The following is a 14,782-nucleotide window of genomic DNA, read 5'->3' on the forward strand; positions in this document are numbered from 1 at the left end:
GCCACTGTGGGATTGGCTTGGAGAAGGCAAGGGGTTCCCATGCTGCTGTCTCTGCATCCCTGTGGCAGGGCCCGTCCCTGTGCCCCTGGATGCAGCAACCTAGCTGGAGTGCCAGGCCTGGGTACAAAAGCATCTTTTCAGCCTGCAGTCCCTGCCCCTATCCCCGCCCCTCTACGAGTGGGCTTGACGCAAATGTCCAGAATGGTTGGAAAACAACAGTGGTGTATCCCAGCCATGGCCTCCTGGTTACCCTCCCCAACCCAACCCCAACCCCAACCCCAACCCCAGCCCCAGCCCTTCCATTTCTGCTCTCCTATGTACACACAAAGGCACCCACTTTAGTCCAGTGTAGACACACATGCACACACACATAGACAGGGCTGCTTGAGAAATAGCCCAAATACCCACCTCCCACAGCTCCATACCGCACAGCTCAGCATAGCACGAGGCACACACCCATATGCACACCCGCTGCACGTGCTCGCACGCTCATTTACGGAAACATGCCACAGCCACCTGGCGCTGTTGCCTTTGGGCCAGGGGAAGGGTCTTCCTCTCTGGAAGGAGGGTTCCTGGGCACAGTGGCTCAGGAGGCCTCAGGGTCCTCCGGGCCTTCCAGCAGCCCAGCAGGTCGAGCTCCTCCTTTTGCCTGGCTGGGGTGGCAGGAGCTCCGAGGGGTGGCTGCTCTTCCTCCATGCCTGTCCCTCCACCATGAGGCCATCCACGGGGGAACGTCTTTGCTCCAGGCCTACCCGGACCCTGACTGAACTCTCTCCTTGTTTTTGTCTCCTGCCCCCGCCAGAAGGTGATGCTTCCGACAGGAGCCGCCTTCCGGTGGTTTCAGTGACGGCGGCGGAACCCAAAGCTGCCCTCTCCGTGCAATGTCACTGCTCGTGTGGTCTCCAGCAAGGGATTCGGGCGAAGACAAACGGATGCACCCGTCTTTAGAACCAAAAATATTCTCTCACAGATTTCATTCCTGTTTTTATATATATATTTTTTGTTGTCGTTTTAACATCTCCACGTCCCTAGTATAAAAAGAAAAAGAAAAGAAAAAAAATTTTAACTGCTTTTTCGGAAGAACAACAACAAAAAAGAGGTAAAGACGAATCTATAAAGTACCGAGACTTCCTGGGCAAAGAATGGACAATCAGTTTCCTTCCTGTGTCGATGTCGATGTTGTCTGTGCAGGAGATGCAGTTTTTGTGTAGAGAATGTAAATTTTCTGTAACCTTTTGAAATCTAGTTACTAATAAGCACTACTGTAATTTAGCACAGTTTAACTCCACCCTCATTTAAACTTCCTTTGATTCTTTCCGACCATGAAATAGTGCATAGTTTGCCTGGAGAATCCACTCACGTTCATAAAGAGAATGTTGATGGCGCCGTGTAGAAGCCCCTCTGTATCCATCCACGCGTGCAGAGCTGCCAGCAGGGAGCTCACAGAAGGGGAGGGAGCACCAGGCCGGCTGAGCTGCACCCACAGTCCCCAGACTGGGATCCCCTACCCCAACAGTGATGATTTTGAAAAAAAAAAATGAAAGTTCTGTTCGTTTATCCTTTGCGATCTGGGGAGCCCCGTCTCGATATTTCCAATCCTGGCTACTTTTCTTAGAGAAAATAAGTCCTTTTTTTCTGGCCTCTCTAATGGCAACAGAAGAAAGGGCTTCTTTGCGTGGTCCCCTGCCGGTGGGGGTGGGTGCCCAGGGGGCCCCCTGCGGCCTGGGCCCCCCTGCCCACGGCCAGCTTCCTGCTGATGAACATGCTGTTTGTATTGTTTTAGGAAACCAGGCTGTTTTGTGAATAAAACGAATGCATGTTTGTGTCACGAAGCACCGCTGGCTTCTTGCTCTCCGGTTTTGGGGGGCTGACTTGGGGGCCGTTCTTGAGCAGGGGTTGTCTGGGACCACCTGGAGGAGGAAGAAGGATGGCCCAGGGACATTTAGAATGGGAATTTCTTGGGGAATAGAGGCCTCTGGATCCAGAATGGGCAAGAGCAGGAGCAACCAGCCCAGCAGACAGGAGGGAAAGGCTCTTAATCTGGAAGTCGCTGGTACCAGAGTACCTCATCTGCCTGGTTGCACCCCATGCCCCAGAACCTGGACCTCCAGGGACCTTCACTCACCTGGGGCCACCTCTGTTCACCGAAGTTCATCAGGGCCCGATGAGTAAAGCAACCAGCAGCATAAGGTGGGTGGGGGTAAGGCTGAGCCGCCTGTTCAGCGTCTTCTTTCTTTCTTCTTACCTGGCAGGGATCTGGTGTTCCCGAAGCCACCAATGTCATTCTCCAGGGAATAGTTTCAGCTCAGCTTCGTGGGGACCTGGCTGTGCATACACGCCCATTTCTCTTTAGGCCTGAGGGCTGCTAGACTGAGTTATAGGGGTGTCCTTGGCTTTGACTGTCCCCACTCTCAGAGAGTTTGTGGTACAAGGTTGTCGGGGACCTCAGAGGTCAAATGTCTGGGGAAGTCACCACACAGCCACATGGTCTGGGCCAGGGCAGCCTGAACAGGAAGGGGTGGCAGTGGCATGCCCCTCCCTGTACATCACAGAGGCCAACCTGAAGGAGGAGGCTTAGCCATCCTCTGGGGGAGCGTTCTTGTCATCCAGCTGCTTTGAGCCTGGCTGAGATGGAGGCTAGACTTGAGGAAGGACTTCCTGACAGTGTTGGGCCCTGGCTTCAGGTGGGTGAGAGCTGGAGCGATTTCTGAGGCTGAGTGAGCAGTGAGGTGGGGGAGATGGGCTATCTCTGCCATTGTCCTGAGAGGAGAAAGCAGCGATGTTGGGTGGGGGTGGCGCTGACCCCCAACCCCTTCCTAGGTGTCACAAGCTCCCTTCGAGCACCAGGGCCTCAGCAGCCTGGCCTGGCACAGCGGGGGCAGGCAGGGGCGGTGGGAGGCAGCTTTCAACTTCAGCTCTGCCTGGGAAAAATTCCCTTTCATGTGGCCGCCTGTGATCTCTCCAGGCGGCTCTGCCGAAGGGGGGTGTCCAGCAGGGAGTAGGGGGAGGTGTTGCAGCTGGGGGGCACCCTCACCCCCAGCACAAGGCAAACGGCGGCACCTCCAGAACCTCGAGGAGGGTGGGGAGAGTCCTCCCGTGGGGAGTGGGGGGAGCCTGGCCAGCAGGGGGCACCGGGCAGGAGGCCCCTTCCTGCCCCCGCCCGCTGCTGGCAGCACACAGGCTGCAGATGGCCTCAGCCGGCCCTCGTTGGCACACCTACAGGTGTGGGGTGGATGGCTCTGGTGCCAGCCCCGAGGGGGTGCTGTGACTCAGCCGGCCTGTACCTTTCAGTGTGCCAACCCACAGCCCAACGCGTCTCCTGAGCCCACTCCCCAGCACACAGCCGAAGCTCAGAGCTCCTCACCTGTTCCAGTTTCACGCTGCTTTGTGGAAATGGTAAGCCAGCCCCTCTGTGTTTGGAGGCCAGGGGTGGGGACAGCTGTGAGGCTGGCTGAAAACATGCTGAGGACTCAGTTACCTCATCTGGGAAACGGGACAATAATTGTTTCCCCCATAAAGTTGCCTGAGGATGAAATGCGATCACACTTGGGAAGGACCTGGCTTGTAGTAAGCTCTGTCAATGGCAGCTGGTGTTGCTATTTTTAAACTATTATTCACCTAAATCTCACCAAGATGTCCCTCACCTTCTGCCCGGCTGTGTGTCCTCCCTGAAGCCCTGGCCACCCCCACCTCCATAGAGTGGCCAAGCCTCTGGCCCTTCCCCTATCTGGGTGCAGGCCGACCCCAGCCTGCACCAGCTTTCTGTCTGTCTCTGGCTCACTCTCTGCATGTCCTGAAGGTCTCTTTCAGTCCCTGACGCTCCTGTGTCTTTGGGTCTCCATCTTTCCTGATCTCTAAGCCTCTCTGTGTCTCTGCCCCTCCTGTCTCTCCATCTCTATATCTTGTCCTCTGTCTGTTGTAGGCTCACCCCTGCTGTTCCCTGGCTGACGGAGACATCCTTAGAGGCAGGCTCCCTGGCAGGGTTGTGTACCCAATTCCTCTCGCCTCAGGTGCCCTCACCTCTCCTCTGCTACAGTTGGGAAACTGACTTCCTGGTGACCCAGGAGCCTTTCCTCTGGGTGATCTGGCATTCAGAGCCAGCTCTGGACACAGAACGGTGGGGGTTTGAGAGGCTGCGTGCACACACTGGGCTGGAGACAAGTCCAGCCTCCAGGTAGCCCTGCATGGAGAGTGTGTGTGTGTGTGTGTGTGTGTGTGTGTGTGTGAGAGAGAGAGATGCTTTAAGGGCCTCACAATTGCGTGAGGCTTTGTGCAGTAATGTGGCTATGTGTGACATTGGGTGTGATATGCAGATGGGTTTGTGACAGTGTATTGGAGACTCAGATGTGAGACCTGTGGCTATGGGTTGGTGTATGTCAGTGGCCACACTTTGGAATGTTCTGTGACATTGCATGTGTGATCTTGTGACATTGTACAGTTCTGTAACAGACCTGGTGTGATACCGGCTTGTACAACTGAATGTGTGACTTTGGGTGATTCTATATGAGTGTGTGACATTGGGTGATTCTATGTGAGTGTATAACTTTGGGTTTACAACACACATGGCATTGTGTGACCCTGTGGCAAAACTGGGTGATTCAATAAGTGTGTGACTTTGTGTCTGTGTGGCCATCATGGATGTGGGCTGGGACTGACCAGGGATTGTGTGTGTGTGATGTCTGTGTGACTATGGTGTGACCCTGTGATACTGCCTACATCACCCTGGGTGTGTGGTCATGGCTTTGTGTCAGTGTGCACCTGTGATCCTCTCAGTGATGCTGACGCTATTGCCTTGTGTGTCTGCCTCCAGCATTTCCTGGGTCGCCACCCTGAAAGCCGTGCATCTCTGGGGAGAGAGTGGGGGATCTGACAGCCCCTCTCACCCGCAGCCTGCGCCCTCGCATGGTCCTAAGGCCCACTCTGGATGGGGGAGCTGGCGTGGGGGCAGCAGGCGCAGTTCCCACGGCTGCTGCGGCCCCTCTCCCAGCCCCATCACCACCGGCTTCAGCTCCACAGAATATCCTGGCAACCCCAGCCTCTTTGTTCTCTGAGGCCGCCAAAGGCCTCCCCCTACCCCAGCCTGCCCAGCGCCTGCCAGGCGCCCCCTCCCCCGACAGCAGCCAGTCAGCCTGACCTAGTCTCTAGCTGCCTTTATCCCCCACCCAGACTGAGGCCCCTGTCCCATGCCCTGGACTTGACTCAGGACTCCAGACGGGGCCTTTGACCCTCTGCTCTGAGCTTGCTGTGGTTGTGCTGTGCAGGAAGAAGGAAGCAGGATAGGTCCTGCGGCTATGCTGGGTGATTGTGGGCCAGGAGCTGGGATGTCTGTATGGGTACTTCCCCTTGGCCCAAGGCTGGTTGGAGGCCCAGGGGTGGTTTCAGTTTGTCCAGTAAGTTTACTTCTTTAGCCCCCGGAGGTCATCAGGACAGGACTATTACCCATTTTACTGGTAAGAAACTGAAGCCTAGAGAGGGTATATGACTTCCCCAAGAACAAGAACAAGATGGTAGCAGGGACCTGATTAGAACCCAGGTTCCTGGCTACCTTGGGAGAAAGACCAGGTGCTTCCAAAAGAATGGAGAGGGGGCCTGGGAGTCTGGACACATGGGTCCCTACTTATTTTTTGGTCACCATGTGTCAAAGCCATGTTTGTGTTTGTGTGTGTATGTGTGTGTCCTTGCTGAATGACCTTGGCCAAGTGCCCTTACCTCTCTGTGTTCCAAGAAAGAAGGACAACATAGCCAGGGGTTGTGGGGTGGTGAGCTTGACAGGGTGCTTTGCAGAGCAACAAGGTCACCTCACAGTTAGTGCCAAGACCCACACCATCTCCAACAGGGATAGATTCTGGCTCGGGGCCCCAGGCTCAGCCCAGCTCTGTGCTGCCACAAAAAAGGAGGCAGTGATGGCTACATGGCTCGGCTGTAGTCAAGGCCACTTGGGTCTGACCTGATTGCAGCACAGGCTCCCACCCGCTCCCAGGTGCCAGAGATGGATGGATGGAGGTCACTGCACAGCCTGGCCCCAGCCCCCCACTGCCCACCCACAGCCCTGGGCTAACCAGGGACTGCTGAAGACAGCCAGCCAGGGTTAGGGGAGGGATAGGCAGCCACCAGCATGGTAATAACCCATACCTTGGCCCTAACACCCTGCAGGCATGGCACAGAGAGGCCCAGCTGTCCCCTAGGGTCACAGAGCCCTGCAGGGAGTCCTGTCCCCAAAGGCCCACATCTCCCTTGAGGGCTGTTCCTGCCACACAGGAGTAGAGAATGGCTGGGGAGGGTGGTGGAGGTGCAAGAGGGTCCCCCAAGGCTGCCGGCCAGGCTGCCAGTGCAGACACTTTCATCTCTTTCTGCCTGTCGACGTGCCAGCTCTCAGCGGCATTAAATTCCCCTCCTGCCAGAGAACAAGGGCTGCCTCAGATTCCAAGCAGCAGGGTGTGAAGATAGGGCAGTCCCAGAGGAGGTGAGCCGGGTCCTCCAGGGCTCCAGGCTTGGGTGCAAAGCGACTGGACTCTCAGGGCACAGCTGAGGGGTTCAGGTGGCTGCCTACTGCAGCCTCCCAATGCTTCGTCAGATGCTGCTTCGTTTCCTGTTGCCATCTCCCACCTGTATGATGCCTTCCTCCCGCCTTCGGAGCTTTCTTGTCCCTTGCAAACGGGGTCAAGTGTCCCTTGCCCCCTGCCCCCCACCCCCAGCCCATCACAACACTGGTCATTCCTGGTGACATCGCCTGGTCTCAGGGCTGTGGTCTGCAGCTCAGCAAGGGCAGCGCTGGCACCCGACGCATGGAAGGGGTAGGAAACATCTGTGGGCTGAGTAACACATTCTCTCCTCTTTCTGGACATTATTTTTCTGTCACGCATTTCCAGCCTAATTGGGGGTCTGTCCACAGGTGAGGGAAGCTTACTACAAAGAGCCGCCTTTCTCCAGCCCCTGGAGCCTCCGTACCCTTTGGCTAGAGGCCTTAAACAAGATCCTCCTGCCTCAAGGTATAGAGCCTGTGGCCTGTGTGCCAGGGACTGGGCCATTCCATTGCACTGACAGGCTCACAGCAACCTATGAGGGGGGCTTTAGGCAGTTCTCTCCATTTGACAGATGAGAAAGTTAAGGCTCAGAGAGGTAGCGAGACATACATGGTCACATAGCCAGGTCTGTCTGCTTTCGGAAGCTAGCCCTTAAGCACCTGGCCATGCTGCAGGCTTTGGCTGGAAGGACCTCCTCCGTCATCCCACACGCTGCCTGTGATTGTGCCCAGATGTGGGATTAGGGTCGAGTATTACTTACTTAAACTTGTCTGCACTTCTTTTTTTTTTTTTTTATACCTTTGCTATTCAAATTGGAATACCTAATTTATTAATAAATTTATTTAAGTTATTTAACCAAATGTTCTCAAGCCCAGAAAGGTCACAGTCTGGAGCAAGGATAGGGGATTAGGGGGTAACCTAGGATCACCGCTTCCTCCCCTGCAATGACAGGGTGTGCGTATTTCGGGGGCCTGAAGTGGGTACAGCCTGAATCCACAAAGGCTCCTGCCTGCCGCTTTCCCTGGTGTCTTCCCACCAGGCTCCCAGTCCCTAGTCCCTCTTCCAGCTTTGAGGCCTGCCCGGGAGGGGCACCCCGGGTGGCTGAGGTTTGGCTCTGCAGCAGTGGGTCCATAGGCAACTGCTGGGAGTGAGGGTGAGCAGTGGCCGCTGCCGTTGATAAGGCGACGGAACCCTCAGGAGCAAGGACGCAATGAAGCCATGGAAACATGGCTGAGGTGTGAGGCTGGCTCAGCAGCTTCCCCCAGGTGGCCGCCTCCCAGGCCTGGCAGGGTCCTGCGAGACAGGTCCTGCCACTGGCTGCCTCGCTCCCTGCCCTCTTGGGGGCCAGGTCTGGGCTGCTGACTGGGCTGGCTTGGTGTCACCCAGCCATCTCCCCAGGGCCAGGCTGGGGTCAACCCTGGGTCTAAGTAGGGAGGGCTGAGGACAGAGGCAGGAGTGCTCTGAGTTCTCAGGCCCCAAAGCCCCCTTACCCTGATCAATCCCTCCCCTTCTACCACCTCCTCCTTTCCTATAAATATGTGTGCATTATTTACCTTAAGCATTTTGATAAATCATAATAGCAGAGACATCTGCTGTCAAAACTGCAAACTGCATTTGGGGCTCAGCTGGTGAACGATGAGGGCTAGAGGCCAGGGGTACAAGAGCTCTGATGGTCTGGGGGAAAAATAGGGATGCCCCCACCCCTCATCCAGGGCTGGGCCTTGAAGGAGACCCAGGCCCCATCCTTTGAGACCCTTCCTCACCAGCCACTTAATCACAAAACCCTCCCAAGGAAGCTGCCCACCAGCCCCCAGCTGCGTCCCCTCCTTCCTGCCTCCCTCTGCCTAGAATTAATGCAGCAGTGACAGCGGCTGAGAAGTCCCCCAGAGCGGAGATTAACTCCCAGGGCAGCGCAGGCGGGTTGGCCATGGGAGGCTTGGGGGTGGGGGGTCTGACGCACAGACCTCGCAAGATTAATCGCCCTGCAGCGGGCCTCATCACGAGGGCGCCCAGAGCTCCGGGCCCCCACCCCGAGGAGGGGTGCTGGGTCCCGTGTCAGGAGCCTGCTCCGCCTCCCGCAGCCCTCATGGCCCTCAGTCCAACTCGTGGGAGGATTTTGGGAGCTGAGTTTCCTTCTCTTCCCATTTTGGTGGCCCTCAGGGACCCTGAGGACTGAGCAGCAATCCTGTGGTCTCGTTCCCTCCCCCAGTTTCTGGCCTGGCTCAGCAGCCCTACCTCTTGCTGGCCCTACTGGCCCTGCTCCCATGGCTCTCCCAGCCTGCCAGTCCCCTAACATAGAGCTAGAGGTGGGGGGCACTGAAAGAGGTCCCTGGACCTGCCGTATTTATTTGGGGGACTCAAAGAGATGTGTGAGGGATCAGATGGCTCTGGGCCTGCTATCCAGCCAGCCCTCTTGAACTGTCCTGGGGGGCTTGTGGAGGTGGTGGAGAGAGAAGATCCTGGGCAGGTACAGAGTGAGGCTACTGGGTGATAAAGCACTGGGGTCAGTACCTGGGTACTGGCCTTTGTCAGCTAGTCACTCACTTAGAAAGTCTTTGAGGGGTTGCAGCAAGTGGAATTGAGCTTAGACATGGAATAAGGTTCCCAGGCAGGTGGGACCTAAGAGAGGTTGAGCTGTTTTGCATAGAAGACTCCTAAGGTCAGAGTTGGCCTTTACTCTGTAAGTCACAGCTGGAGTATCCTCTTCTATGCACCCACTGCCCTAAGTGCTCCCATCACAACCCTGCTGGCATCACACTGGATGAACTCACCTGTTCACTTGCTGATCTTCTGAACTAGAAGGAGCACTCCGGGAGGGAGGGGCTTGTCTGCCTGGCAAATGCCAAATGCTCAATAATGTTGAATCAATGGATGAATTGGAGGAGGACATGGGTCAGCCTGTTGTATATGAGGGGCTGGGGAAAGAACTGTTAGGTCTGAGCTTGGGGAGCCCAGCTGCAGGGCCACAGGCTGGCAAATGCTAAGAGGGGGCCCCAAGAAGTTCCAAGAGAAAAGGGGGTCTGGATCCAGGCACCAAGTGGACGTTCACAGGCTATGTGACCTATAAAGTCTCCTTTCTGGGCCTCAGTTTACTCATCAGCAAGTAACATTGCTTTTCAGATATCCTATGAAGGTGGAATGAGAAATCCTGTGTGAGGTCCCTGTGAACTCTCTAGCCTTGTACCCCTTGGTAAGCAAGAGATTTGAATGCATGAGAAGAGCCAAGAAGGCTTCTTGGAGGAGGTGAGTGAAGCTGAGGCTCAAAGGACCATGCTGTCTACCTAGGAGGCTTGGAGACTGGTACTTCTGGGGCAGTGAGGAGACCACACTGGAGAGAGCCCAGGGGACGATGGGCCTATCTCGAGATCCAAGACAAATGGGTATATATTGTCTTGGGGACAGTGGGAGCCAATGATGGTTCTGGAACCTTTGGCCTTTAGGCTTTGGAGGGGCTAACATGTATCTGGAGTGAAGCCTTTAGTCAATCTGGGTATGTGGGGCAACTCCCCAACCCCACTCTGGGGCCCTGAGACTGAGGTAGGAAGTAAGCCAGAGGCTGATCTCTCACATATCTCCTTCCAGAGGAACGAAAACATATCCCATGTTAAAAAGTGCAGGGCTGGGCCAGGCGCCGTGGCTCACGCGTGTATCCCAGCACTTTGGGAGGCCAAGGTGGGCAGATCACCTGATGTCAGGAGTTCTTGACCAGCCTGGCCAACATGGTGAAACCCCATATCTACTGAAAATACAAAACTTAGCTAGGTGTGCTAGTGCACGCCTGTAATCCCAGCTACTCAGGAGGCTGAAGCAAGAGAATCTCCTGAACCCAAGAGGTGGAGGTTGCAGTGAGCCGAGATCATGCCACTGCACTCCAGCCTGGGTGACAGAGCAAGACTCTGTCTCAAAAAATAAAGTGAGGGGCTAGGCTTGATCACAAGTAATCTGTTAGTGTGAGGACCTTGAATACTCATTACAGGATGGGGAATCCAAGTCACAGAATGGCCAGGCCAGTCAGAGAGCTTCAGGACCCACACCTTTCCTGGAGGTGGGGATAAGGGGACATCTGACCTCATGCCTAGCCTAGAAGCAGCAGAGTCCCAGGCTGGGAGGCATGGGGATAGGATTTCCATCCAAGCCCTACCCATAACTGGATTCATGATCACATGACCAAAGGTATAGCCAGCCCTTCCTGAACCTAGCTTTCCCAATTAGTGCAATGGACCTTCCAGTATCAATCAGGCATGGTTCTAGACCTTTTCTGGGGGTTCAAGACTCAGGAGGGAGCTGCAATTTGGGGGTCCTTCACTCTATCCCCTCCCCCACCCCCATGCTGGGCCCCTTCCCTTCTCCTGCTCTTCCACCCATACTCCTCTCACCCCTGACCCTGCGGCCAGCAGCCTCTGCTGCTGTCATCCGTTGTCATGGGAACCTTGCAGCGCTGACCTGATGCAGGCGAGAGCTGGCCCAGAGCTCCTAGCAAGGGAAGCTGAGGTTAGCAGGGGGCAGATGGGGGCACCTGTCCCTGCCAGCTTAGCTGGGTGCTGACACACCCCCAAGGGAATGGGGCATTGGAAGGACGGCCTGGATGGGTGTGGGCAGGGGTGCAGGGGGTCAGGGCCTGACTGCCCCCAGTCATTGGGGTGCCTGCTCCTTTTCAGGCCCACCCCCACCCAACCCGGCTCCAGGCTGCTGGTGGGAGGGAGGGGTGGTGGGGACCTTCCCATTTCCCTCACTGTCGATGGGAGCTCAGAGCCCTGAGCTCAGCTCATTCGCAAGGCTAAAAATACCAGGGAGGCAGCAGCAGCAGCTCCCCCAGCACACTGTCCACTGCCGCCCCACTCCCAGTAATAGACACACACAACTCACACACACACACACACCCCAAGCCCAGCCTGGACCACACATCAAGGTGCTGCTTAACCATACTGTGCTGTGGTCCATGGAGGTTCCCAAAGTCCTGGCCCTATGTGAGACCCAGATGTGGGGTCGACTTCCACCTCTGACCCCAATTTGCCATGTGATTGTGGGGTAGTCCTTTGGATTCTCTGGGCCTGGTTTCCCCTTTTGTGTACTAAGGGAGCTACATGGAAGACGGGAGGCTCAGGAATGGAGTAGAGGGTCAGGGCCTTAGCTGCCCCATCTCATTTAGTTACTGGAGCAGTCCTGACAACTCCTTGAAGGATGTATTGAGTCAGAATCTGCTTTTTCTAGATGAGTACACTGAGGCCAGAGACGGTGGCTCAAGGGATGCTACTCCAGGCCTTTGAGTTCCAGGTGGCCCTCTCCTGCCTTGCGGTGGCCAACTGAGCTACTGAGACCTCCAGGCATTTGTTGAAAAATAGATCTGTGCCCCACAGTGGGGCAGCAGGTTAGTGGCATCAAATCTCAGAGAAGTTCCCGGTTCTGTGAGCGTGACTGAGAATGGGGTGGGGAGGCCATACTGCCCTCTGCCCAGGGTCTGGGTGAAACTTGAGGTGAGGCCGGGCGCGGTGGCTCAAGCCTGTAATCCCAGCACCTTGGGAGGCCGAGACGGGCGGATCACGAGGTCAGGAGATCGAGACCATCCTGGCGAACACGGTGAAACCCCGTCTCTACTAAAACATACAAAAAAACTAGCCGGGCGAGGTGGCAGGTGCCTGTAGTCCCAGCTACTCGGGAGGCTGAGGCGGGAGAATGGCGTAAACCTGGGAGGCGGAGCTTGCAGTGAGCTGAGATCCGGCCACTGCACTCCAGCCTGGGCGACAGAGCCAGACTCCATCTCAAAAAAAAAAAAAAAAAAAAAGAAACTTGAGGTGAGTGTTGACAATACCTGTCTGCTAAGTGCTTGGCCAAGGCCAGGGTGAAGGTCCACACTGCCCATCCAGGATGGGTGTGGTTGAGATACAGAGGAGTATCCACACTGTCCATTTGGCCAAGGCCTGGCTCTGTGTGAGACCCATATTGTTCATCTATCTGGGCTTGACCAAGACTGGGGTGAGTGTCCATGCTACCTGCCTGCTCAGCCTGGCTGGGGCCGGGTTGAGTGTTTACACTGCTCTGTTGGAGCTAAGGTCAAGATGATTAAATGCACTGTCCATTTGCCCTGGGCCTAAGTCTTCTTTCCACCAGTTCTGGGCTCAGGATTTCATTTTGGGTGTCATATTCTCTCTTCTTTCCTGGAAATTTAGAATCATCTTCTCTGCTTATTATTTCTGATTTAGAGGAGGCCTAGTTTCATCTAGGGGCCAATGGGAGAAAGATGGGAGCCCCTTGTCATTCCTGGGACCCTCCAGGAGGAACCAGGGAAAATCCATTATAGAAATCACAGCCACTGGGCACTGAGAAGCCTGGAAAGCTAGACCCTGGCCTCTGGGATGCCTGAGAGATCCACTGCTGTTTGATCTGAGTCACTGAGTTCCTATACTTCTCCCCACTAGCCCTGTCACCCAGTAACACTGACATCTTGAGAACAGCAAGGCATACTTCTCCCACAGACCCAAGGCCTCACAGTTTGAAGCCAGTATCTGCAGGACCAGAGTCTGGATTTTCTGAGGGGGCCAACCAATACTGGAGTGCAGACAGTGGACTTTGTGTCCCACACCCTAGTTTTGCAATGCCAGCTCTTCCCTTCAGCTGTCATGTGTGACCCTGGGCAAGACACTTCATTCTCCTGGTTCTCAGTGTTTCCATCTCTAAAACAGGTGTTTATACCTTACCTGTTTGTAAAGGTTGGGAAAAGGATTAAATGAGATAGTCCCATAAAGTGTCTGGCAGAGTAATAATTATTTCTGGAGGCTAGCAGGGAAGGGACATGCTCCAAAAGAATTCTGGGACATGTGGTTGGTTGGTTTTTTTTTTTTTTTTTCAGAGGCAGGGTCTTGCTCAGGCTAGCATGCTCACTGCAGCCTAGACCTCTCAGGCTCAAGCAATCTTCCCACCTCAGCTTCCTGAGTAGCTGGGACTACAGGCACATGCCACCATGCCCAGCCAATTTTTAAATTTCTGTAGATATGGAGTCTTGCTATGATGCTCAAGTTGGTCTTGAATTCCTGGGCTCAAGTGATTCTTCTGCTTCTGCCTCCATAAGTGTTGGGATTATAAGCATGAGCCACCACGACTGGGCATTTGTTTATTAATTAGTGCAGTGCAGGGAGTTGTGTTGGTCGCTGGGTCTCAGGGCCTAAAACCCCAGCTGGGATCCTCCACTCTGAACTAGGAGCCTCCAAAACAGAAGCAATGCCCATTAGTTTTGTGAATGTGTTTTCAGTCCATGAATGGATGCTCTTAGGTAAAACATTAATAAACTGCATCACGTTGTTGAGGAAAATTAAATGTAAATTAGATAATTAAAAACGAAGCTGATGCCCGCTGCTTGGTGCTATTACCTCTTATTAAAAGTTATGAGAGGTGGCCCTGGGTGGAGGCTGGTTGCAGGGTTCCAGTGAGGGTGGGGGCAGCAAGGGGCTGGCTATTGGAGCCCAGTGTGATCTTTGAAAGAGGCAGACAGACCTAGAGGATACTCTGGTATGGGCTCTGGAGAGCTCTGGGTGTGCTGGGGTCACAGCCCTGTTGTCTCTTGTGGGTGCCTGGGTCAGTGCCTTCCCCTTGCCAAACCTCAGTATTTCCTTATCTGTACAGGAAGGATAGTAACAGAACCTACCTCATAGGACTGAGGCAGAGACTAGATGAGATGATATGTAGAAAGTACCCAGCCTAGTAGATCATCTGAGGTCAGGAGTTCAAGACCAGCCTGGCCAACATGGTGAAACCCATCTCTACAAAAATTAGCCAGGCATGGTAGCACGTGCCTGTAATCCCAGCTACTCAGGAGGCTGAGACAGGAGAATCGCTTGAACCTGGGAGGCAGAGGTTGCAGTGAGCTGAGATCGCATCATTGCACTCTAGCCTGGGTAACAGAGTGAGACTCAGTCTCAACAAAAAACAAGAAAGTACCCAACCTAGGGCCTGGTACATAGTAGGTGTTCATTAAATAGCCTTGATTACCAGGGATATCATCAACACCATCATCATGACTGAGTCCCTTCCAGCAGCCGGCCCTGAGCTGAGGGCTTTAGAGATACCTCTCCCCATTAGCACATGGAGTAGATACTGTCGTCCCATTCTGCAGAAATCAAGACTCAGGCCAGGGGAATAAGGGTCCAGGGTCACACAGCCGTTGAGGTAGGTGGCCTTGCTGTATTTCAGTTTCCTAGAGGAAGAGCCCTAGGAACAGCATTCCCACACGGTGCTCTGCTTCTCACGCTGAAGAGGTTTCATTG

The 14,782-nt window shown here is 54.7% G+C and overlaps 1 protein-coding gene and 1 long non-coding RNA gene across 14 annotated transcripts in view; both read left to right on the forward strand.

Annotated features, from left to right (window-relative positions):
- The window catches only part of CXXC5 (CXXC finger protein 5), a 36,636-nt gene extending 34,804 nt beyond the window's left edge, over nucleotides 1–1,832 (forward strand). For all 13 annotated transcript variants that reach the window (XM_065546849.1, XM_045394946.2, XM_065546847.1 and 10 more), the window contains one exon: nucleotides 803–1,832. In XM_065546849.1, the coding sequence (XP_065402921.1) occupies nucleotides 803–847 (45 nt within the window). In that variant the 3' untranslated portion in view covers nucleotides 848–1,832. The remainder of the gene's footprint in view (nucleotides 1–802) is intronic.
- Nucleotides 1,833–3,312: 1,480 nt separating this feature from the next.
- On the forward strand, nucleotides 3,313–12,310 carry LOC141407070 (uncharacterized). The gene is made up of 2 exons (XR_012414162.1): nucleotides 3,313–3,396; nucleotides 9,645–12,310. It is a non-coding gene; the product is annotated as an uncharacterized lncRNA (long non-coding RNA).
- Nucleotides 12,311–14,782: the final 2,472 nt, after the last annotated feature.

The sequence above is a fragment of the Macaca fascicularis genome, chromosome 6 (genome assembly GCF_037993035.2).
Source record: "Macaca fascicularis isolate 582-1 chromosome 6, T2T-MFA8v1.1".
NCBI classification, from domain to species: Eukaryota; Metazoa; Chordata; class Mammalia; order Primates; family Cercopithecidae; genus Macaca; species Macaca fascicularis.